The sequence below is a fragment of the Pithys albifrons genome, chromosome 2, assembly GCF_047495875.1.
Source record: "Pithys albifrons albifrons isolate INPA30051 chromosome 2, PitAlb_v1, whole genome shotgun sequence".
Classification (NCBI taxonomy): domain Eukaryota; kingdom Metazoa; phylum Chordata; class Aves; order Passeriformes; family Thamnophilidae; genus Pithys; species Pithys albifrons.
The window spans coordinates 78869949-78895170 of record NC_092459.1 but is presented as its reverse complement, the minus strand read 5'-3'; the positions used below and the strand labels follow the sequence as shown (position 1 = coordinate 78895170).

Below are 25222 nucleotides of genomic sequence, written 5' to 3'. Positions count from 1 at the left end.
TTATTTTCAATAAATATGAAATCTATATTGAATGGTTGTCTTTTCCTGTTTTGCACAGGATTTTAACATGTTGTCTGTAAATTAAACTACTTGCAGAGTAGTCATGGAGCAGTATTAAGGTTTCATTCAAGAGTAATTCCAAATGATATAACTCCACTGTCACATGTGAGTGAATTTGGCCCAAAAAGCATCAATCCCACAACTAGATGATTTTTAAATGTTTTTCTGCAATCTTATGATACTTCATCTCATCACTATCATCTGCCATTGATACAATACTAGGATTGGAAACTCCAAGCAGGCACAAATTTATACTAAGGTCCATTTCAAACAATTAAGATTAACTCAGATTAAAGCATGCTTGTACAATGACTGAACAGCACTTTGGTTACACAGCAATTGACCCATTAGGGATTTCAGTGAGGCCACAAATCTGTTGAGGGAAAAAGGACTAAGAGAGAAAAACAATCTTAAGGCACCATATTTCTTGTCTTCTAGGGAAGACAAATCAATTAGTGCCTCCTGTCTCTACCCAGGAAGCTGAAAACATCCTCATGTGGGATATTAATTTTTATATTCCTTAAAATAACCACTTGGGGCTTGGAACTTCCATCTGTGAACTGGGCTTCATCAGGCAGTCTCTCTCCCCATGCATCCTTGCCCATAAAACAGCTCTTAAGCCTCCAGAGGAAAGAAATGTTTGATGGTGCTGCTGCACACTTCAGATGGTTTTGTTTTCCTGGACCAGCCTGTGAAGGAAAATGGCTGGTGGGAGAGGCAAAAGCTACCCTGGCACCCAACTGACAACAGCAAAATATTCACTTATTCTCCTGTAAGTTGCAATTAGAAACTGTTTTCTACCCTAAAAAAGCAAAGAGGGAGAAAAAAGGTCTTGAAACAGTAATGAGATAAACTGCAAAATGCTGAGCTGAAACAGTAGTGGAGACTGGCCAAAAATTAATGAGCTGAAGGTGAATACAAGACTAAGGAATGGGAATTAATTGTGGTGACCAGAACAGAATGGACAAGGGAGGAGAACTGGAGAGCTGAGTAATTAGGAGCAAGAGAGGTGGAAGGGAGCTGGTGGATTGCCAGCCTGTTGTCTGTGGCCATGCTGAGTTGGAATTAAAACCTAGAAAATCAGGCAAGATCAACTGTGACTGGTTCTTTAAAACCCAACGGCAACATTTTTTTTCATCTAAAAAGCAACAATGTGCAAGCTATAATACCAAATATCCAGTTGCCTTTTTCAAATTGCATCCCTAATATTGTCTGAAATTATGAGACATAAATCTCAAATAGCTCCCTAAGAAATAACAAGCAGGAGGGCAACAACAAGTTCCAGAAAACAAGACCTACAGGAATGCATTTAGGATGGTTATTAATTAAAAAAAAATAAAGTTAAAGGAGACCTTTAAAGTGACAGAAGGCTGTTTTCTATAAGTAACTGGAATTAGGAGTTGGGAAAGTCAGTGATTTATTGGTGGCTCTTCCAGTTATTTATTTTTATGCATAGTGAATAACAGCTGTTAGAATTTAGATTTTAAAGTTGCCATATTTTTTATGTCCCTTCTAGCTAAATATGAACTAAAATTGGACTTATTAATGTAGGTGCATAAAACACAGGAATTTTGCTAAAAGAAATTTAATAGCTACAGGGACTTTTAGAAAATATGGTTTTAATCCCAACATGTTCAAGAGAAATTATCAACAAATTTTGAACATATTCTGTGTCCACAATTCATTTAAGTTGCTAAGTGGTGGTGACTCACACCAGTCTGCTTTTTGATCTGACTGTGCTGAACAGACTGCTTTTGTCTCCTGTGAGTTGAAGATAGGCTGAAGTCCCCATATCAAAGAGGTGAAGGGGAAGAGAGGGTGATTTCTCTGAGGCTGGATTCCCCCTCATGCTGTGCCAGACTGTGGATTCCTCAAATGACATGTGTACAACCAAACGGGTTTTGTTTGTATAGACATTGACTTGAGGGCTGCAGAGTCTCTCCAGACATTATCTCATTATCTCTGCAACTAAAAAGTGGGTTTTTCCCTAATATCTAAACAGAATCTTCTTTATCCCTTTATTTTTGAGCAGGCTGCTACAGTCACTATAATAATATGTTCTAAACATAAATGGACATTACGACATTACAGCCTCCTTTGGTTTTCTCACTGGTGTTTTCTGAAGTGAGTGACTTCACTGCTCTCCTTTTGGCTAGGGGGTCTTGCAACTTCCTTGGAGGATGGTGCCCAGCATGGCTGCAGGACCCCCAAGGTTTTAAAGGAAGAGTGCAGATGGTTATTGTTGTACTTCTGCTTGTACACACAACTACGTGTCTTGCCCTTTTGTTAGTACATGGCCACTACAGAACTGTGCCAGCTTACATGATACAGTGATACCCAGATCCTTTGCAGTTTAACACAGATGGTTGTTCCCTTTTGTGTATAGCTGACTCTTCTTGGGTCAGTGAGGCCTCTTGAGTTGTCCATGGAGTAGTATCATCATTTTTTCAGCCCATCTTTCTCTTTACCCAAAGCTCTTTTTTTGTTTGTTTTGTGGGGGTTTTTTGTTGTTTTGTTTTTTTTTCTCTCCATTCTACATGCAGTCCTTTTATCTACAGGTATCTTAATGTATGGGTCAGAGTGAGGAATCTGCTGGCCTCATTCTCTAAACACAAATGGTTAAATGAGTACCATCATCACTATTTGCCATAAGGGATCTGTATGTGCAAATTGTAAAGGAAATTGTCCTGATAATAAACTCTGAGAACCTGCTCAAATACTAGATTATAGTCTTATTTACAAGTGTGGACATGGACAGTAAATATCGAACAATATTAAGACACGATTGTAAATGTTATCTTGTTAGTGGCATTTGCACAATTTTTACTGTACTTTTTCTTTGCTCCCAAAACATATTCTGCTGCATTCACCTTCATTGGCTCTCTTTTGGATTCAACTAGATTTTGAAATCTCTTGTTAGATTCATCACAGATGTCAGTTTTCAAAAAGGGTACTATTTCCCACCCTTCCCCTTAACCTTGCAGCTGCTCCTTCAGAATGCGTATCACATAAATGAGGCATTTCCTTATGCATTTATCTTTTCTAGTCACCTTTTTATTCCTTTACCCCTGTCCTTGTTCAAAGATGAGTGGCAATGGCATATTTAATGTAACTTACTTTTCTACCTTTTTGCTGAGCGGAATGAATAACCTGAAATCTATGATCTTCTTTTGAGTTCATCTCTTTTGATGCACTGTTCTTTATACAACTTTTCTTTTAGATTCTCTTTCTTCCCTCCCCCTCCTCCTCAGGAACATCTTTTTCAGGGTTCTCTGGCTTTTATGGTTCTTTTCCTTTGTTCCTCTGATCCTCAGTCCATTGATCCCTCTCACATGGTCTTATGGTGTCTGCTAATGCTCTTTATAGTTACCTTCTCTGTTTTACCTTTCTTAGAATTGAAAGAAATTAGAAGAAAAAGAAAAAAAAAAAAAAAACAAAAACCAAACTAGAAAGCATTAAAGGAAAGGCAGGCCAGTGCTAGGGCAGGGGCTGGTGCAGATGCAGAATGTGTTTCTGACTGTGGCAGTACCATCCTGCTACCAGGAGTCAGCCTCTACCCTTCCCCACCCCGTTCCCTCCTGCTCACTCCTCTTCCAGCCACTGCTCACCCAAGCTGATGGAGAAGAGGCATTGGGTGATGTCCTGGGGGGCAGGTGCGTGTGCAGGGCTTCTGTTACATTGTAGGGACATCCTTCCTCAGCCGGTGGGGAAGTGACCCTGGGAACCTCAGGAGATAAGAGGACAAGAGTTACTCCTTTACCTAGGTACACTGAATGGAGACAGACAAAAGGAAGTCTGGGTGTGTGACTCCTCCGGTGCCCTGGACTGAAGGAAAGAAGGGGACAGGCACTCCCAGCAGTGCAATTTGAAATAAATCAGAAGTTTGAACTTCTTTCATGGTAAGAGTGAGGGTGTCCACAGAGTGCCTCTGTCCTTTATCAAAGAAACTGTGAGAGGCAGGAAGGAAGGTTAAAGCCCAGGACTAGGAAATATTCTAAGTCCTGGTCCATACTGTTCTGGGAGGTTAGCTCCAGTGAAGCCAAGGAACAGGCCTATAGAAGCTGATGTACCTAAATCAGATAAAAATCGGGGGGGGGAGGAGTCACAAATGCTGAGTTTCATCAATGGATAGAGTAAACTGCTGAAGATACAGCTCAGACAATTAGATAAATATACTCAAATAATGAGGGAATTAGTTTCCAGAAAGTTGGTTCTAGGCAACTAGGAAGTTTGTAATTCCTAAGTCATTTTGGTTTACCACATTTCTCCTTCCTCCACCCCTCCTGAAGTAGTTCAGCAACCTTTCTGGCTCCTTGGCGACCAAGGTTTTGCCTGAGCTCTCTTCCCTTGATTTCCTTCTCAACTGTTTTCCTCCTCCTTTTCTGTCAGTATTGGAAACCCCAGGCAAAAGGAGTAGCTGCAGCTGCTCTGCCACCAGTGCCTTTGTGGGCAGGGGACAATTTTCATGCCTACATTTATTTTCTTCTTGTCATCAGAAAATTGAAATATCAGGCTTTCATTTTGTTCCAACAGCCTTCTTCTCACTGCAGTTCCAGTCATGCAAACCCATATTGCCTTTTTCTGTGTACTTGTGGATTATCAACACTCAGATATTTTATTGGGGGGAAAACAAAAACAAAAACAAAAAAACCCCAACCAACCAAAAAAAACAAACATGAAAGATAAGAATTTTATATATTTCTTCTGCTGTAGGTCAGAGCTGAGTGGAAAAACAGAAAAATTGTTTTCTACTCTCTGCTTGAATCGCATTGCTGTGTTAAAACTGCACTTTGGGATTCCTATCTGCAAGGAGTGCTGAGCATCTGCAGACTTTTCATTGCCTCATTGGCATCTCCCACAGTTTTTTCCTTGCACAAACTCTCAGCATACTTCCACTGAAATCAGAGATGTGTAGGACTGGCTTTAAAATGTAGTTACCCTTTGCTCCACAGCTACAATTGTGCTTGCTACCTGGATATCAGTGGTGAAATTCTTTGGTATAGCAGGGTGGGCTTAGAGGATTTTTTCTTTGCAAGACGATTTGGATTTCTCCTGCTACTTCTCCAACCCCAGAATGTACTGGGAATATACTTTTTTTTCTAGAAAGATTTTGAACACAACCTGTTTCCACCAACAGTATGGACTGGATGGAGTGAATTGTCTTAATGAGAAGGAAAAAAGCAAGGGTTTGCAAGCCAGAAGACCTCAAGGAATAAGAGAGAGAGAGAGAGAGAGAGAGAGAGAGAGAGAGAGAGAGAGAGAGAGAGAGAGAGAGAGAGGAAGGAGTGATAAAACTAATAACAAAAATAGCTTCTGCTTTTACTTTATATCTAAATAAATATTTTAAATAGGCTACCCTAATGGCATTGCATTAAAAACAAAAAAAAGTGGAGACAATAAAGAAGAAAAAACCTTTCCATCTCCAACATGGTGAAGAATTCTGAAATTGACTGTAGAAGCTGCATCCTTTTCAGCTCCTGAAAGCTCCTGCACCAGGATGGAGCTCATTACTTCTCATTATTGAGGCCTTGCCATCTTGTGCAGCAGCTCTGCAGAGAAAAATCTGTCTGCAGCAGTCCTTCACGTAATGCAGAAATAACTCTTTCAACAGCTGCCTCCCCTGGATGCCCTTACTCTCTGTTTTGTTGGTACATGGTAGGACCAACACTGCCAGTGTATTAGCACTGATCTTCTACACTACTGCCGCAGTTTTAATTCTGCTACGGAAAAGAATGTGTAATCTGAATAGTACTACTTTGAGTTGTGTAACGTTGACTATGAAAAATATTCATTATAGAAATTTACTGGATAGGACTTTTTTGCTATTCATTATAGCCCATTCTTTGAGAAATCTAAATAGAGCATAAAATCACAAACAAGGAAGACAAAGCAATTTTCTTTACCATAGGAGAGCAAACTAGTTTGGTGTTCCCAAAAACCTGGTGGGTTTTTTTTCCCTTTTTTCTCCCCAGTTGTTCTGAAGTGGCCATATGTCTCTTCTTTCTATTTGATGGTTTTGGTTTTCTTCCATGCCGAATCTTGCTGATATACGTGCTGATAACTCATCGATATTCATCGGAAACAAATAAACCCGATATTATGCTCCTCCTCTAATCCCTCCGCTCCGCTGATGTTGGAAGTCGCTGGGCAGCAATCGCGAGTTTTCCTCCCAGCACCAGGAGCCGAAGAACGTGCCGGGTGTGAGCAGCACAGACGCCCCGCGCTGCCCGCGCCGGGCCGGGCGGGATCGCGGCCGCGACCGTGTCCGTGTCTCTGTCCGTGTCCGACCGGTCCCGCGGCGCGGGCGGCAGGGCAGCAGTGACACCTCGTGGGTGCGCGCAGGAACCACGCCTGGCCAGCGCTGCTTCCACGGCCCGAGGATGCTGTTTCGGCCGGGGGACGGAAGGAGCCCACGTGTGGCGAGTGAGCACCGCCCCTGTGCCGCCGCCTAAGGGCAGACTCTGCCCCCACTCACACGAACACTCCCTGTCCCCGTCCACTGGCAGGCGACAAACGAACCACCTTCCGTCATATCCCAGCACAAAGACCATGGAATATTTTTGTTAGCTTACGCCAGAGGAGAGTGTCCTTTTAAAGACGAGTTCTGGGAACTAATGGTGCTGCACTACAAGGAATTCCTTCTAGGACTTTGTGGTCTTGTCAAGATATATTTGGCTTTCAGGAACTGTCAGCAGCAGCCATGGACACTGGTTTAAAGAATGAAAAATCAGAGTGCTGCACCACCAAATAGAGAAGTAGTCCCAAGAGAAGAACAAACAGCAGTAGCCACGGAGCAAAAGCAGTACATCAAGGTCTGATTTGACTCTGGAGACATGCAGAGGCTGAGGGCTGATAGTTCGACTTCTACTAGTATTATATTCCTGGGAGGAAGCCCCAGTAGAGACCACCCTTCCCCTGGCTGCCCACAAGGAAGGGAGTATTGAAAGTTAATCACTGATCCTGGTTGTTCCCCTGTTTTCTTCCAGGGCAATGAGATTTTGGTCCCATGATGTATAAGCAAACGGGCTGGTCAGAAGGAAATTCATTGCCATCTACTTCTGGTTTTAGGTCGAACCTCTTGGTTGAAGACCAAAATACAACTGGTTAGCAGCTGCCAGACTGCAGAAGTACAGTTTGTATGGCTCTACATGCTTTTTTTGTTACCTATATCTTGGTAAGAATGAGAAGCCAAATATACAAACTGTGCTTGATTTTCCTGGGCTCACACCTGCACATTTGTATTTATTTTGGGCTGCCTTTCCCCTCTTCTCCGGAGCCCCTTGTCCCTATGATGGGATGGCTGAGAAACTGACTGTATTTCAACCTTTTTCATCTCATATTTTTGTATATCCCATTCCAGCTTTACCGAAGAACCTGCACTCTGTGAGGACAAAAGGCAAGCCTGGAATAAGCACCCTACCAAACCTGGGTGCTGAAGGATTTTGGGGAAGTTTTTCTGTGGAGAATTGTGTATGAGGGGATCTACTCTTCAGCTTTAAAAGTCAGAGAATGAAAAAAATGCTTTTTCTCCATTAGGAGTAGACAACTAGCTTTTAATAATGTAATGTTTAATGAAAAATGTATCAAGTATTTGTATTTAATATTGTTTTATGTCTGGAGTGGATATTATGGAAAACGATTGACCTGGCTCTAGCGGATGGAGAGAAAGTTTGCCTTTGCTTGGATATATAGCACTACCCTTTGGGATGGTGTCATTTGGTAATTCCTGCCACATGTTCTCATGAGTAGGATGTTTTTGTTTCCTTACTGTGTCTCCCCTCCAGTCCTGCTGGGTAATATTTCAGATGGTCACGGTCAAAAAAAAGCATGTGACAACTTCCAGATGTTCATATAATCAAAGCGATCTGCAGATCTAAGGGAGCACACCAACAAACAAATGAAGGATAACTTGAAGGGCTGCAGTCTAGGTGGGGGGTCACATTCAGAGGTGGCATAGCAGGCTGAAGAATAGTCTTTTAATATCTGGAGAATTCACTGATGTCTAGATCATTTGCTAAAAATGAGGTAGTCTGATGATGTGGCTGGGCAGGCAGTAAAAACCTAAAACACGGAGCCTGATTGTGGTTTTCCCACAGCTTGGAGCAGAGCTGGCTTCCCTGGGGAGCCAGGAAGGTTCTCACAGTGCAGCATAACTCTGAGCTGAGCTGGCTGCTGGGCTCCAGCTTGCCTGATGCATCTGGGGCTTTGAAATGTGACCATGCCCTGCTGTCATCTACACCACCACTTCATGTGGGGCTGTGTCCTCACTGAGCTGGTGGTGCCCGAGAGAGTGCTGTGTTCAGCTGAGAGAAGGGAGGGCACCTCTCAGCAAGGCAACTCATCTGCTTCTGGTATGCTCCTACCTGGCTTGTATAAGCACCTGTTCAGGGACTAGAAGCTACTTCTAAGCTGAGTTTTAGGAACTTGTAGTCAAAGCCCTTCATCATCCCAGGTGATTTTTGTTATTCCAGCCTCCCAGCTTTATAGAAACAGACAAGACAATTGAAAATGTGTGGTGAGACACAGCATTCATCTTTGGGAATGTAAAACCATTCATCATCAAGATTAGAAAAGCTCACGTTAGTCACTGGCAACCTGCTATTTGTAGAGGTGAATGATCATGCTTGTGTGGTGCAGCATGTGGGGAGCGGCAATCAGGAACACCAGAATGAAGGATGCATTTTGCTTACGGCTGTGACACAGGCTGAACAATCCTGTCTCTGGTCACAGGAGGAACAATGTTCCCACCCCACAGGATCCTACAGCAAATTTGCTGGTGCCTTTTTGTATGTTGGCATTTGATGTCACGGTGCCTGCACTGCTGATGGCACATCCTTTGAAACACATGTTCTCTCATCTGCCCGGTGTGTGTGCAACTGGCACAGCTCTGCTGGAAGATTGTTTTCCAAATCCTTCCAAGGGGAGCACTGATGAGGAGGTGCAGATATTGATACTATTATTTCTACTACTCCTAATTCATGTGGAAACATTGCTGGCTCAAAACCTGGCTCAGTTGCTGATGGAGAAGGGAAGATCAGAAGATGTCAGGAGAGCTGCTAGAGTTATGAACTCCTACAGGCTGATGCTTTTGAAATATAACTGTTTGGGGGGTTGCTACCAACTGCTCTTTCCCCTTGGTAGTAAGGTTCTATGTAACTTTTTGTGCAATACGCTATGTGTCTTTTAATGCTTGGGAGGTAATAGTATGCTAGCAAATTCAGTTCCACACTAGGAAAAGGAACAATTTTGTGACAGTTTGTCCATCATCAAAAGTGGCTTTTGTCAATTGGGTTCTCTGTATTGCATTCCTCAACAATGTGGAAATTTCTGACATAGAAGGGGAAGGACCAATACGTTGGTCACCCGGATAATCAGACCATGGCGTCCATGTGCTTGGAGGGGCCTAAGCCTGAAGAGAGCATTGGCTGTAGCCTTGGAGAAAGCACACCATAGGCAAACACACAAAAGTGAGGAGGATGCTGCAGCTCACGAGGACACTGGTACCTGAATGCGCTGCAGGAAAATGGTGGCCATGAAAAATTAGATCTGGGCCATAAAACAAATATTTATTTTGATGTGTCATCTCTGTCCTGATTCGTGCCTGTAAAACTGGGTAACAAGATTGTATTATATAGTAAACCCTGAAGAGGTTTCGAGGCCTGTGTTCTTCTACTAGGGTGGGGTATCGACAGTGTGTGCTTCTATCATTTATAACACGGTTGTCAAGACTGCAAGCTCTTTGTCCACGGCCACAGGAAAAGTTATAATTAACTATGTGTGGTAAATTAAAAATGGAAAGCATTCACTGTGCTGGAAGCCAACTCAAAAAGGACAGATGGGGAGATGTGATAATGGAAATAGAGCTACTGAATCACAAAGCAGAAAACTCGGGGAGAAACAAACTAAGCAGCTTCTATCTACCAACTACATATCTGTTGGTCATCTACCCACCTCTCTACAAGCTACATACTTGGTTACTATTTAAAAAGCAGGCAATGGAGCAACGTGGGGAGGTCTGGCTGGGGAAAGAGGAAAGCGGCTAAATGACTTTTTCCCTGACTGGTAAATCCATGCCTGGTCTCCCTTAAAGGCTCCACTGTTTAGAAAGAATTGCAGTTTATTCTTCAAAAGATGTGTTAGTCTGTTATGGAATAAGAAGACAATGTGCCTTCCACATTTACTCCCCCCACAAAGACTGATTTTTTGAAGGATTTGCTAGTCATTTCATTTCAGACACGTTTATTAACATGTTTGGCTTTCTCTGTGGTTAAACTCTGTCCTTCCTGAAACCTATAAGGCTTGTTATCTGGTGTTTGTCCTTTCATGGTCATTACTGATACACACTCACTGTACCCATTGTGCTCTACTAAAATTGTTTTTCAGGGTAAAAATTGAAAATTAAAATATTCTCTCAGAGGGAGGACCCCCCAAATAATTTCATAATAAAAATTTGCTAGTCATTTCCAAATAACTAATTTAAAATGGAAGATAAGTCTTTCCTTTGCTACTACCCAGATATATCTTCCCAAAATTTTAGGCATGAATAATCTTTCTGAATTGTCCAGCTATTTCAATATCCCATCCATGCTGGAACCAGCCTGTGTTTCTAGCCCCCATTCAGGAGAAATTGCAGACAGGTCCAGTGCCTGACATCTCTACCCATTAAAATCAATGGTCATAGATATTTTAATTTACTTTCTGTTTTCATTCCTTTCCATTGCTTGTTAGCAGCTGCATGTCTACTTTGCCCTTTTTAATTCAAAATTGGGAGTTCCCATTACTTTCCTATCTCCGCCTCTTCTTTCTTAGAGTCTCTAGTTCCTTTCCCTTATTTTAATAGCCATCATTATCATCTGTTGACTGCAGATCTTGGCTATATCCTGATGAAGTCAACAAAAGGTTTTCCCCGGAATTTTAGACATGTTTCTGTATTTTTTAGTTTCCTCTCCTCTCCTATTTCTTCTTGCTGCCTGGCTGGCGGATTTAAACAAACATTTTCAGAACAACTTGTCCTCAGCTGACTAAACTGGTAAATAATGGATAAATATAGTTGCGATTGGGAACAGCTTTCTGGCAAAGGATGGAGTGCAGCACTAAAGAAGAATTTTTCTCACCTTGAGTCATGGGACCTGGTTTGTTAAATTGAAACCATTTACTTAACTTGCATCTAGAACACATAAACATTAGAGATGTCCTTTACCTGTACTGGTACTTTGTGCTGCTACAACACCTAGACAGCAATTCTTTTTTATGAAACACAAGTTGACTGGGTTTCTTTCTTTGAATCAAATGCAGCACAAACCTAATTTATATATTTAAGCAAAGCCCCAGGCTTACTTTTTCAGTAATTTTTCTTTCTTCCCCCCCCCCCCCCCCCCATCTCCTAGAAGGGTATTGTTTTTCTGTCATAAATTTCAGGCTTCAACATGTAACAATAATATTATAAATTCCTTGATGTCCTAAGGCTGGCTACCTACCCCCATAACTCAGTCTTGCTGTGACACGACTGTCTTCTTATCAAAGTGTACTTCACTGAGCATACAAAAGGGATGTTGCTATGTTTGTTAGAATGAAATTTTGCATATTCCCTATGAGGCATACAGAGGACTTCTATAAATGTTTTTATATGTGTTTCTTCACACAAAGGGTCTAGAAATCTAAGTATTACAGTGGTTTTGATATGCATAGAGAAAATAAAAACCCCACTCACAAAAGTAACTCATTGTATTTTGAATTTTTATTGTAATAAATTATAGCAATAGTTCACACAACCCAGCTATTATCTCAGATTGTCTCTCTGCAAAATCACAAAAACAATCTGAGTCATCCTGACTTGATTCATGTTCAGTTCCTGTTTGGGAAGGCTTCCCTCATCATCAGGCTGCCCGGTAGCATTTTTTTCTGTAAAAGCTCAAGTTCTGTACAAGAGTCCCACAGCCTATGGTGGGTTCTGCCACATGAATCATGGAAAATATGCATCCCTCCTTGTTTACAGATAGTTATTTTTGCCAAAGTCCATGTGGATGCAGAGCTATGAGGTTTTTTTCTATGATACATGTGTCTTTTTAGCACTCAGATGGGAATTGAGCTGATCAGCATTTGAAAGAGGGAAAAGAAGTGGAGTGGATATGCAGAGCTGAGACTGAGTATCAACCAATTTCAGAAAGAAAGTTAATTTATCTTTATGAATGAAGCAAGGCACGAGAGAGTTGTACCCTTTTTTCCCCCAGGGTCCTCTTCATGGCCTGTCACTAAATTCTTATGAAACTTTTGTTTATCTTTGTTGTAGCTTTCATTTCACCCATATATATATAATGTTATGTGAATTAGTACATGCAGAATATATTATTTAAATTAATTAATGGAGCTGCTTAATAAATAACTGCTGCTCTCACCTGAAAAACATGACAGGAATGGAGAAAATTACTTGTACTTGCCACCCTTCCTTACGTCATTTGAAAGAGGCCTCTCTGAGCTGAAAATGCAGTAACTTTATATAATACCTTAGACATTAAGCAAATAATAATGTGTGACTTCAGGGAAATGAAGCTACACAGAGTAATGATGATACTAGCTAATATTTCTGCAGTTGAACAGTTCAGCAGTGAGCAGCTTTGTTTCTGAGTGTCTCACAAAAATACAGTACAATTATTACTTAAAACCTTCCAAAGATTATAAATATTATGATTACCATATCTAATGGGGATTCAAAGTACTTGAGAAGCAAAATTTTGAAGTGCTTGGTCATTTGATGGCAGATGGGTGAGCAATAGTCATTTATCCAGTGAGCAAAAGTGAAGTTAGATGCAGAGAAACAAGTTGTAGGGGTTGTGGGTGCTGTGGGAAGCACCCTCCACCAGGGAGCAGTGGGCTTAAACAGGACGCACTGGTTTGTGTCCCGGTCATTAGCTGGGTGTCACCTCTGGGAGCAAGGCTGGTTGGAAATTAATGTGATCCCTGGGTATATACGGTTTTGGCATGGAGGCCTTATTTCCTCTGTATGTGTGTTGAGTTCTGAAGAACAGTGTTTGCTTCAGATACTCTTAGAGATTGCCTGAAAACCAGAGAGGGTGCAGGTGACAGCTCTGAGACCAAACAAAAGGCTGGAAAGCATCTTCTGGTAGAAGGGGTAGGTGCGCAATCATTTAAATATACCAAGAAAAGGTTAAAGGATTTTTGTTATAGACGGTAAGTATTTACTTCAGGACTGTCTGTCTTCCAACATAGCAAGATATAAAAAGATCTGGTGGCTGGAGCTGGACAAATGTGCATGATGAAAAGGCTACACAATTCACCAGGGAAATACTTAGCTACTGGTGTGGATTGCAAGAGGTTATTGTGGCTTTTCTACCATTAGCAATTTTTAAATCGAGAATAGATGTTGTTGGTTTTTATAATCTAAAAGATTTACTCAAGTTTAAACTGGATTAAATTCAAGGATGTTCTGTGTCTTAAATTATGTGGTTAGGTGACCATATGGCAACTCCTGGTTTTATAATCTGAAAATCCCTTTGCTCTGACAAATAGAGTTGGAGGAGCTTTTACTGTGATTGATGACTTCAATTCATGGATGCTCATTATGTTTACTGGAGTCAGCACTCACCTTTCTTTCTTCTGAACCAGTTTAGCACTGACTGGTCCTGGCTGCAGAGCTGCATTAAGCAGACCTGTCCTGCCTAGCCCATGGATGCTCCTTTTTCACTTATTTCTCTCCTCCCAGGCTGGAACCACACATTCATTTTTCCGAGGAGCCAGAAACCACCTTGAGCCGGGGAACTTCTGTAGCGCTTTGAGAGTAACCATTCACAAAGACCTTACAGCTCTGAACTACAGCACGCACAAAGAACACTTTTTTCCTAGTAAATACAAAATGCTTCAATAAGCTTTGCTAAAATGAAACCTCTATAAATGAAACCACTCTATTAGTGGTAGTGGAGCTTTGTATGCTAGCGACCAAGGATTTGACTATCAGATAATGGTGATTATATGTTCTTTCCAGAACAACTTGCATTATTTAAGAAGAAAGTCAAACTCCAATCAAGCTGTTCAGAGGTTGTGAAATATTCAAATGTAGAACTCCCAGCTTTAGCCATTGGGGTACAGTGCAAAATGCTGCTAAGCAGGCAAGAGGCACAGGCTTTGTTGCAGTGACTGAACTTATAAACACAGAAAGTTCACAGAAAAGCCTGCCCTTGTGAACTTTCAACCAGCATTTGCAAACTAAGAAGCCATAGATTATTTATTATATGCATATCTGCCCATATGTTTAATAAAGATACTATGTGAGAAGCATGAAACAAGTAATTTACCTCTGCAATGACAATGTATTTCTTCTGTTGTATACAGGACAGATGCAATAGCAGTTTAAATCTTTTGAAGCTTCTATGTTCAGAAAATGATACTCTGACAAGAATTATACCAAAAATACAGGTATTAGAATGGGAATTGTCAAGTTAGGTGAGACTAAATTTTGGAAATTATTGAATTCTCTTCAACTGGTATTGATATATCTGTGTATATATATATGCACCATTTAAATGATTACTTGATACTAAAGGGCAAACTGAACTGTGCAATATGATCCAGTAAAACCTGTCTTTATAAATGCTCTTTCTACCCTGGAAGACATGGGGACACTGATAATATGGAATTTTAAAGGTCAGATCAGCTGTTTCTGGTTACTTTGGCCAATGGAGTATTCTGGGCCTGAAAAGGCAATTTGCTCTATGGTTGCCATATACCCTACTAGTGCCTGCTCCCTGCTTGTGCTCTCTCTGCAAAACACTGATCAAGTACACATGAATTACATCTACGCCAGCACATTAATAGTGATATTCATTTCCCAGTTGGTCCAAGACACACGAATACAACCTGCAGCCCCAGGCTGCCAGCTTTCCTGTCCTACAGCTGGCTCCAGGACTGGCAGTCTGGAAAAATGAGTTGAAAATACTACTTCTTTCACATGCACTTGTGTACCAGTTGCAATTCAAATATATTGAAGAAGTTTTCTCTCTCTAAATGTATCTTCATACATCTGCCTGTCAGATTTATGCTATTGTCAATTCACTTTACATTTTGCATCACACCAAGTGCCTACATTAACTGTTGGTATTTGGGAAGGAGGGAAGTGAGGAGAGGGGAGGGAATAAAATGACTTGTAAGTGTATTAGTAGCATTTCTAAACTTGAGTCTGGATCTACTGAATCTTTGGCAGCACATTTTTGGTCTCAGAACAGGAGTGGTGGTTGCCCATCAAGATTGGGCAGCTCCCAGGATGGAAGCTGGCACTAACCACACCTGCAGCACAATGTCTGCTGCCCTATAAGCACAGGTGTGCTCACTGATCTTGTTTAAGTCTTTTCACTAATGCAGAAACAGAAAAAATGCTTGTTTTGAGTTTAGCTTCTCCAGCCTAAGAGGATGCAAAGATGCCTGTGCTTCTTGCAGCCAAAGGACTCACAAAGGTGTGCATTTTTAGAAGAGGTAAGTGGTGGAGGAGATGGACCTGCAGAGGTAAGAAGGATCACTCCATGCAGCTAGAAATTACAGCACAACACATATTAAGATCCCAAGCTCAAGTTTTATGGATTACAGTAGAGTACCTCTTGTCACAATAAATACTGCTTTACTGCTGCTATCAGTATCAGGCAAGGATATCCTGCAAGTACTCACAAGCCAATGATATCACTCCACAAGATGCTATTAGAATGGCAGAAGGTGAAACCAGATGATGGAAAACACATTTGTCAAGAGTTTGGTGTGACAGACATCCATTCCTAAGCTTGTGCTGTAGTATCTGTTTTATATTCCTACACAGGGTTTTGTAACAGTGAGAGGAAGTGGTCAATCCTTTCAAATTTGAGCGAGTGGTGCTGGCATTGATTTCTGTGGCTACAGTCATGTGTCAAGAGATTATTTGTGCTGGCACAGTGAGTTCAGTATATGTCTATGTTCTTGATACTTGAATCTCAAAAACTTCACTAGAAGAGATGCCAGTAAGCTGTTATTTTCTCTAAGTACCAGTTCTTCATAGATGTAATCATAGTAACAGCCATCACAATTGTGCTAACACTGGCCAATAAGGGTTGAAATCTTGGCCCTGTGGAAATATTTGGTTAAGATTTGGCTGAGAAGTGAAAATAGGTCTTCACACAAAAATAAAAGTATGGAGAAAAAGTAGAGTTCTGTGTAATAATAGTAAAATGTTTTTGTTTTTCAACATCCTGGATGTCAATGCCCTTACTCTATAAAAAAGTTCAAATTTGTTTGTGCTAAAAGGAACCCCTCAAAGCAGTTCACTCCTCATTTTAATCCTTCCCTCCAAAATGGAAATCCTAACAGGACTGTGTTTTAATCTAGATGCTGGCAGAACCACAGCCCAGCTAGGTACCAGATGACATAATGAGGGGTGATGTGGCAAGTCATATGCCAACTGAATTTCTTCTGGTGAATGTAGGGATTTGGTACACATTCTTAAAAGCTGCTGATGCCCCAGAGAGCATCAGCCTTCCAGCAGAAAGTTTCCTCTTTGCAGAGGTGATCTAACGAGTGCTCTGCACTAATCAAAGCAAGTTTGTCCCGTGGTTTTAATTGACTTTGGAAGCCATCTCTGTAAAACAAATACCTGTGGCACCAAATATCAAAACGATGAAAAACATTGTGGAGCATCAGGTTCTGGACCTGTAAGCCATATGATCTTTCTACTAAATGTTTCTAAAAGTTGACTTGTTTCATAAGGAAAGAAAGTTTATTGAACTAACAGACATGCCTCATCTTTTTGATGACCATAGGAATTATTATTAGCATGTCATACAAAGATTCAAAAATGCTTCCGAAAATAGAGATTTTGTGGGACTTTTCTATTCTAGGCTGTTTACTTTTTTCTTTTAGAATTCGTTTTTATTTATTCATGATGCCGATTTATTTTTGGTTTCTGCTAATTTGTTCAAAAAAGTCGGCAGCGTCAGCACCAGGAGCAACAGCAGATGGCAGCACCAAGCTGCTGGATCTGGGCTGGGAGCGCAAACGGGGGAGGAAACACGGCCCGAGACGAACAAAAAGTTTCTGTTTGCTTTTATGTCTCTTCCATTCTCTTAGTCTTCTGGATTTTTTTCTTCTGATTTTTCTACTCACTATTTGGGAAAAAAAACAACAAAAAAACCAAAAACAAACAACAAAACAGCAGAGGAGGAAAATTGCTATGTCAGATCACCCTGTATTGATTTAGTGGAAGATAGTAAGACCTGATGTGACCTGCTGAAAAGATGACATGAGGTTATGGCCTACCCTACCAGCACTTCACGTCGTATTAAACACTCCACAGGGGCAACATCTGGAGGGTTAAACAACTGCTGGGTAATGCAATTTTAAATACCACTTCATCAAAGTAATAAACTCCACAGGACCCTCTTGGGATCTGTAAACTGATGTGCTCCAGGCTTTGTGTGCTGCAGCCCTTTTGTGTAACACATTATGAAGAGCCTGATAGCTCTGACTATAGCAAAATGATAGAACTGAGGTTTTCAAATTCATCCACGGCACAACATCTCGCTGGGCCTGGGATCAAATGCATGGCCTTTATAATTTTTCTATTCTTTTTTTTTTTCCCTCAAAACTTGATATTTTGTGTATCCAAAATTACTGTGAGCTGAGGAAAAGATTTTAGAAGAACAGATTAAGTCTATTTTAACAGGAATGTATGAGCTTCAAAAGAAGATCACATTCATGCTTTCTGTTCTCCAACATAGTTACAGAGGAGGGAGCAAATCTGTGTGCTCTACATAACCAGCCAAGCTTTCAATCTGAATAACAAAAGGATTCCTCAGGTCCTTACCAGACCTGGCTCCTCTCCTGCATTCTTCAAATACAATCCAACTGTAGCTCCAGCAACACAAATCATGAAGGAAATGTGGTCTCCAGTTTCGTGGACCATGGAGGCTGGTGCCACTGCCCATCTGCAAAGCAACACACCTGACAGATAACAGAATGGTCTGCAATTTTCCAAAATAATTTTTTCCACTCTTTAAGATGTGTTAAGAAGCAATTAAGGAAAGTTTCATTAAGTAATTAATCAGTTTAGTCCCATTGAATAATTAATCACTATAAGAGAGGACAGCCCAATAACTTTTCCTATCGACTGCTAGTGCAACATTTGCTTTCTGATTCTAAATCCAGCCAAAGCATTAGCCCACACAGATCCTTGCATCTGGGCAGACAGAATTTGACAGCTGTCACTGACGGACCTTTGTCACTACCAGGAGCATGTAGAAAGACACTTGGTAAGTCCTTTCCAGGAAGAAAAATTTAGGGTAAAGCTTGCAGCTGGCATGAGCCAGAATCGTTCAGCCTAAGTCAATGGAAAAGCTTCTACTCTTTCTGAGTGAGTATCTGCCCTTGGTGCTGTCCTTGCTTGCAGATCCTTATCTTTGCTTTACTGCAATAATTTCATATTAAAGGGCAGAGGAAAATTCCTCAATTACCTTGCATAGTTTCAGTTCAGAAATTCTGGGTAAGTTTTTGTGTGATGCCTCTCAAAGAGTGATGGAGTCACAGAGCAGAGGGAGGATGTCTGAATCTGACTAAAACCACCATTGCCATTTTACTGTTCTTACTGGGTACTTGTAAACTTTGGGAGGTTATATAAAGACCAGAGAAATGTCTTGTTTCATTTCCATCTCCACCAAGCTATAGAAAATAGTCTTTAGCTACCATAGTGTCAACAGGAGCATAGCCCTGAGTCATCTCTGAAGTGGGTGCTGCAGCTTCACTTGACATCCTCCATGCCTTTTCTGCACGAAGTGTTTATATCAGGCAGTACTAGCCACAGCTAATAATATTAGGTAAACTATTCTTTGGAAATCATAACATTTTGGAATGCATAAATATATATATATATATATATATATATATATGAAAGATGCCCTCCCCTCACTAAAATACTTTGTGGGCTATGCTTTTGAAACAGACTCCTCTAAGACTGCAGGCATATGAGCTACTGCAATTTACTTACTAGAATTATTTTCCATCTCTTGTTACTACTGAGGAGACCACGGCTGCCCTCCAAATGTGGAGAGGTCTTCATAAGAAAATGGGGAGCAGTAGGGAAACAGCATGGATTCTCCAAAGAATGCATTAGTTTATTTATTTATTTCAAATGTCTTTCATGTCTTGGCTTTGTGCATCTTTTCCAAGAAGCAAATGCTTCACAGATGGAAAGAAGCAATTTTCAGTTGTAAAAATTCTAAACAGTTCAGGTAAAATGAAAAACAGAACTTCCTGGAGATATGCCAGCTTTTTCTTTTTATTCATTTTTTTTTGCCCCAGCCTCACTTTGATTGTGAAAATATTCATCCACCTCCAGACTTTAAAGCATGAGAAATGCCCTGCCTGGGGTCTAATCCATGCCTGAAGTATCACTGCAGAGTGATTAGAAAGGAAGGCTCCTATTTCCACACAGACACTACACATCTGCTCCTATTTTCTGCAGGGTAGATCCACAGTAACCCTACTGCAAAAATTGAGTCTTATATAAACCAAGCTTATACTGCCATAGCTCCTCTCCTGAAGGAAGAGCTGGCAATTGTCCACAAATACTGTTTTCTGTCAATTGATAAGGATAGGTAGTGAAATTAAGAGAAAAAATCATAGGTGATTTGTGAGCTTAGTTTTGGACACCTCCTGCTGATAAAACCTTTTAGGATTTATGGCAAATCAAATTAGCAGGAGCTTTAGTAAATCCTCTCAAACCTTTGGATATCACACACTGCCTCTGAGGCAGTTAAAATCTACTGCATGCTCCCTGTGGGAAGATTAACTCATCCTCCAGGATAGGTGTCTCAGAGCTAGACACCTATAACCAGACCCCCATACATCTATGGCCTGCTACGTGGAAACGGAAGCACAGCAGTGGACAAAATAATATCTCCCTTATACTGCTGGTGGCCATGGGTATGAAGCTGGAGCAATGCCACAAGGGGGAGGCATCTGCCATGGGGGGAACAAGCAAAGGAGACCAGAGTAGTTTCTGGGTGCCAAGCGGGTGGGCCCAGTTCCCTGGACTCCAAATCATTTGGGACACTCAGGATCAAAGACTGAAGAAAGCAGAGAAGAAGACCTGTAGTAATGAGCTGCCATGTCCTGGGGAATGCAGCTCTGGAACACACTAACACATAAAGCTCACTGTCCAGCCCTTTGAATATTGAAATGGATTTTACAATGCACACAACAAGCATGTCGTGCAGGCCTCTAGAGGAAGAGAGTAAAACATTCAGCAGTGGTTGCTGAATCAGGGTCTGAGTGTGTAATCCAAGGTTATTTGCTGTAAAGTCTAGGACATTCCCTTAAAAATGTTGAGTTGTGCAGGAAATGTCTGGTTACTTGTGTAACTGTTTGCAAGATATACAAACTCATCAGGCTCTGACTCCTAAGTCTTATGACAATAACGCATTCTCTTCCAGATGTCCAATTGTATATCTGATACACATATTGCTTGGCCAAAATGACTTATTAGTGATTTATTTGGAATATCCAGCCTTTACCATATGACATCACCTCCTTAACTTGATGAAAAAAAGGTTTAGATGGAATTCTTCACATTAAAAATAATGGGGCAATGGTTTCTTGATGCCAATATTTACTGATCTCAAAGCAAAATATTGTCTTTGTTATTGTCTTAATTTAGCCCAAACAGCACACAAAGCGCAGTGTATGAACACAATATGTTCCTTCTTCTAAACCAGATCATCACTTACTAATTGCTATATGATTTGAATGGAAACAGAGACATGATTCAGTGATGCTTTATGGAAATTATCTTGATATATTTGTTTCTCTTCTTACCCTGATTGATAGAAGGGTCTTATAAGATGAATTTCTCTATCTTCACATAGAATCTCAGAAAGATTTCTTTTAAACTGTCTAAATGCAAGAGAATGAGACCTAGATCCTTTGCTAAGTTCTCTAAAAACAGTTACATTATGTATATGTGTGTATAGCTGTGTGTATGTATGCACACACATATAGTTAATTTTAATTTTATGTTTTAATTAAAGCTTATAGATCTCAATGGTATTTGAACATTCCTAAAATACAGGTGCTGCATTTAAGTTGGATTTGGATAAGTTTTGCATAGACCATTCGACATATCTAAATCCAGCATAAAATCCAATCCTGTATTAAGGAAAACTAATATGAGAACTAATATGCCCAGAAAGCATGAGCATGGACCTGGAGGCAGAGATGTGCCTTACCTTCCTTGAATTTTGTTCTGTTTTGAAACTCACGTGGAAATTCAAGGGTTGCAAGCTCAGATAAAGCATCAGATAAAAATAATTTAAAGCAAAGACTGACACATTAATAGATAGAAGACTTTGTACAGAACTAGTCTGGTTCCAGCACACCAGGAAAACAAGACTTGAGCCAAGATTTTTGACTCAGGTGTCTAGGACACATTTGATGATGTATGAATCTGCCTCTTTTGCATTTCAATTGATCAAGAAATCTTTATCAGAAGTTAGAAAGGCATTTTCAAACCTTTCTACCATAACACATCTTGGTTACAGGCATTCAGCAGATCTTTGCTTCCATCTACATTGGGCCCTTTCTCCTCCTGCATCCTCTCTAGCAGTTCCCATTCCAGGCTTCTGCTCCAAGGGGGGAGTGTTGCAATGGGAACCATGTTCTCTCAGTGAACACATCAAAGCCTATTCATGGATGACTCCTGCACTTCAGTGACTATAAACAAGCCTCAATGAAACCATGCCAGACACATCCAATACAAACTGCTAGCCATAGATCACGCACTGCTGCTTCTGCATGGAAGGAGGAGGGAGGATTTCTGCCTGAGTGCCACTAGATGGAGTGCAGCCAAAACTGTAGATTTTATTAGTCCTGTGATGGAAGCACATCCTTTTCCTAAATAGGTTGTTTGTATGTTTGGTTATTTTTTTGTGTGGGTTTTGTTTTGTTTGATTTTTTGTTTTGTTTTGTGTTTTTTTGTTTTTTGTTGGTTTTTTTCTTAACTAAATCTCTTGAGGTGAAAAGCAAGCCAGTCTGCCTCTGGAGTGAAGGAGCCCTGTTTATATTAGTATGCTGCACTGATTTGTAACTAAGGTTCACTCAAAGGATTCATGGCATGTGGACTTTCCAGTTTGTACATTGAAAGACTAGTTACCTTCTTTGTCTTCTAGTATCCAATTCAGAGGAGTAAACAGGAGCATGAGTCATAGAAAGGGTCCTTGTGCTGTGATTGTGCAGGTACACAAGTTCTCTCTTTAGGCATCTAAGGTAGATCAATAATATCTGAGAGTGCCAATATCCTTAAACAACTTCAGCAACAGTCCTTCTTCACTTTTTCTCTTCCACCTTATCAGCATCTCTTTTGCACTTGTTCATGTAGGAATCTAAACTCCCATTCTCTGCTCACCTAATTAAAAATTAAATGCTCATAATACATGTGGAAATCACGAAATATTTCTTCTCAGTGTGCAGCATATTATCACTTACACTGTTTTCACAGCACAGTTGGTATTCCCAGATGTGTTCAGCATTGCCTTAGTTCTGTTTCCAACTAGGGGAGTTTTGTTATTGCTTCAAATGGCAGGTGACAATATGATAACAGTTATGGTTTCCGAAAATCTAGTACATAGATACAGATGTGTATTTTGAAAAGCACAGTGCAGTTTGGATGGTGAGCACACCTACATAAAGTTCATTACATTGTTGGTTTTTTTAATTATACCAAATCTGTATACGCCTTAAACAGCTGAAGTACCTGGAAGAAACTCCAAACAGTACTTTATGTACTGTTTTGCTTAGTTAATAGAATAGAAAACTACTATTTCAGTTGGAAGGGACCTACAAAGGTCATTTAGTGCATCTGCCTGAAGTTAACGCATGTTATTAAGGGCATTGTCCAAATGCCTCTTAAACACTGACAGGCTTTGGACATCAAAAACTTCTCTAGGAAGCCTATTCCAGTGTTTGATCACCCCCTTGATATCTATTAAAGTCTGAAGAACCTTTATCTCCTATTGCATCTTATTTTACAAGAAAGTAAGCAATTCATTCATACTCTTCCTTGAATCTGAATTATAAACCTTTCTTTACATTTATTCCTTCTGAAGCAGAAAGCATTACTACTTCACAAACTTTGAAGATTTTCTGCTAACCAAATAAAAGCCTTGCAGATCTCTGCCACCACTAATGCTCTCCCAGATAAGGCTGCTTGGACGTTATTTCTTTTCTACCAAGTAACGCTCCTTTTTACTGTACTTGGTGATGAAATGATTTAAGGCAATAGCTGGTCAGAAATCAAAATACATTTCATCAAGAGCCTTTTAAAAGAAAATATTGTTAAGGAATGTTTCTGCTTGAAGAATAATCTTGTATTTTCTCCAGGAAGTTTTGAACAGATTCAGGAAAAAAAGTAGAAACTTTGAAGCTGTGATGCATCTGCTTAAAATGTTCTGTTTATGGTAGTTTTGCAAATTTTTTTAGAAAGCAATGAAATTAATAATTATAATGGAACAAGGCTTTATAAATGTAATTTATATTAATTGATCTTTTGACTCTAAAAACCATTTTGTTTGAGATTTAAAAAATTTGTGGAAATCACAAGTCAAAAGAAAAGTTGCTGTCCCAGTGTAGAACACACCAGTTTGAAATAAAAACAATGTTTCTGCATGCAAGAGTATTCCAACCTCTTCTGCAGAGCTTCCCATGTCAAACGCTTACCTCTCCATGCTGTGCATGCACACTTCAAGACTGTCAGGGTTTAATAATCAGGGACAGATTGTGAGATCTCATTTGTGCAAGCAAAGGTGATTTTTTCCATTCCAAGACTAGTGGAACAGAGTGAAAGCCAGACACTCTCATCATAGACATGAGAAGAGTAGGCAGGAATATAAGAGGGCTGAAGAAAGAGCCAAGGAAAAGCTTTGGTGGTCCAGGCTTTGCTGTTCCTAATACTTCCAAAGTGACAGGGAAACTGAGTCCAGCTGGACTGCTTCCAGGCCAGAACTATGACAGCTTCCCACATCCCAAATTTTGTCAGCAAAGCAGTAGAAACATCCAGGTTAGACTTCTAGCACAGGCTGTCTGATTTTCCCCCTCTCTCTTCAATGGTAGTATTCCACCAAAGCAACTTGCACAGGCCTACCAGTAGCTCTGATTTTGACTAATTTGTTTACTTCATTTGGCTTAAGAATACCATGCCAGAATTCTACAAGGTATTTAGGTGAGGTGCATATATTCTTCTACCAGCACACATCAACCTTTCAGCAACCAAATTATTTTTCAACTTTAAGCTGGGTGGAGCTGACATACCATGACTTCCCAAGTAGGAGTCTGGCAAGGGTATCCTAAGTGCTGGAGGACTTTTTGACACACAAAAAAGTGAAGGGTTCCTTTACCCTTCTCCACTAACAAATTTCTCATTATATTAACTTCCTCTTCCTTGATAACTCTGCTTGAGTATTGGTTCAGTATACATCAATAGCTCTTGCAATTAACCTAGACTTTCTTTCAGGGCTCTCACACATCTTCTAACTATTCTTCATCCTATTTTCTTCACAAAAGTGGGCACCACTGCATTAAAAAGGGGTTGTGAAACAGCTTGTCATTATTTGTTACTCTTATTAAACACTTGGAATGTAGCCTCTACTATCCATATACATTTCCAATTTCCATGGATGGAGGTATCTACAACTATCTAACTTCAGTTTCTTAAAAATTACACAGCAAATACAAAGAACTTCACTAGATTTTTTTTGGTACTCAATTGAGAGAAAGAAGCACTTTCATAGGGCAAATAATTTCTTAAGCCGTCTGTGTGAGGCTATGGTACCAGTAACTCCCAGGGTATCTTTTTCTCTCTGCCAGTCACAAAAGGGGACTTAGGTGACTCACTTAAAGTAGATAATTAACTTTAGAAGGTAAAGTTGCATGAGATGAATCCCCATAGTTATGTCTTAACTTTATCTTCTTGTGAAAAAATGGGGTTTTGGCAACCAAAAAGCTCTGTATCATATTATAGATATGCATATATTAATGCATGTGTATTTAAATATTAATGCATCTATCCCAACCCCATACAGGTGCAAGTATATTATTCTAATTTCCAACAAATACATTTATTTCAAGCTAAGTTTTATTTCTGTCTCTT

At 40.3% G+C, this 25222-nt stretch overlaps 1 protein-coding gene across 1 annotated transcript in view; it reads left to right on the top strand.

Annotated features, from left to right (window-relative positions):
• RGS7 (regulator of G protein signaling 7) overlaps positions 1-14141 on the top strand; it is a 269020-nt gene extending 254879 nt beyond the window's left edge. Inside the window, exon 16 of the mRNA XM_071549622.1 lies at positions 13781-14141. Within this exon, the coding sequence (XP_071405723.1) occupies positions 13781-13942 (162 nt within the window). The 3' untranslated portion in view covers positions 13943-14141. The remainder of the gene's footprint in view (positions 1-13780) is intronic.
• Positions 14142-25222: the final 11081 nt, after the last annotated feature.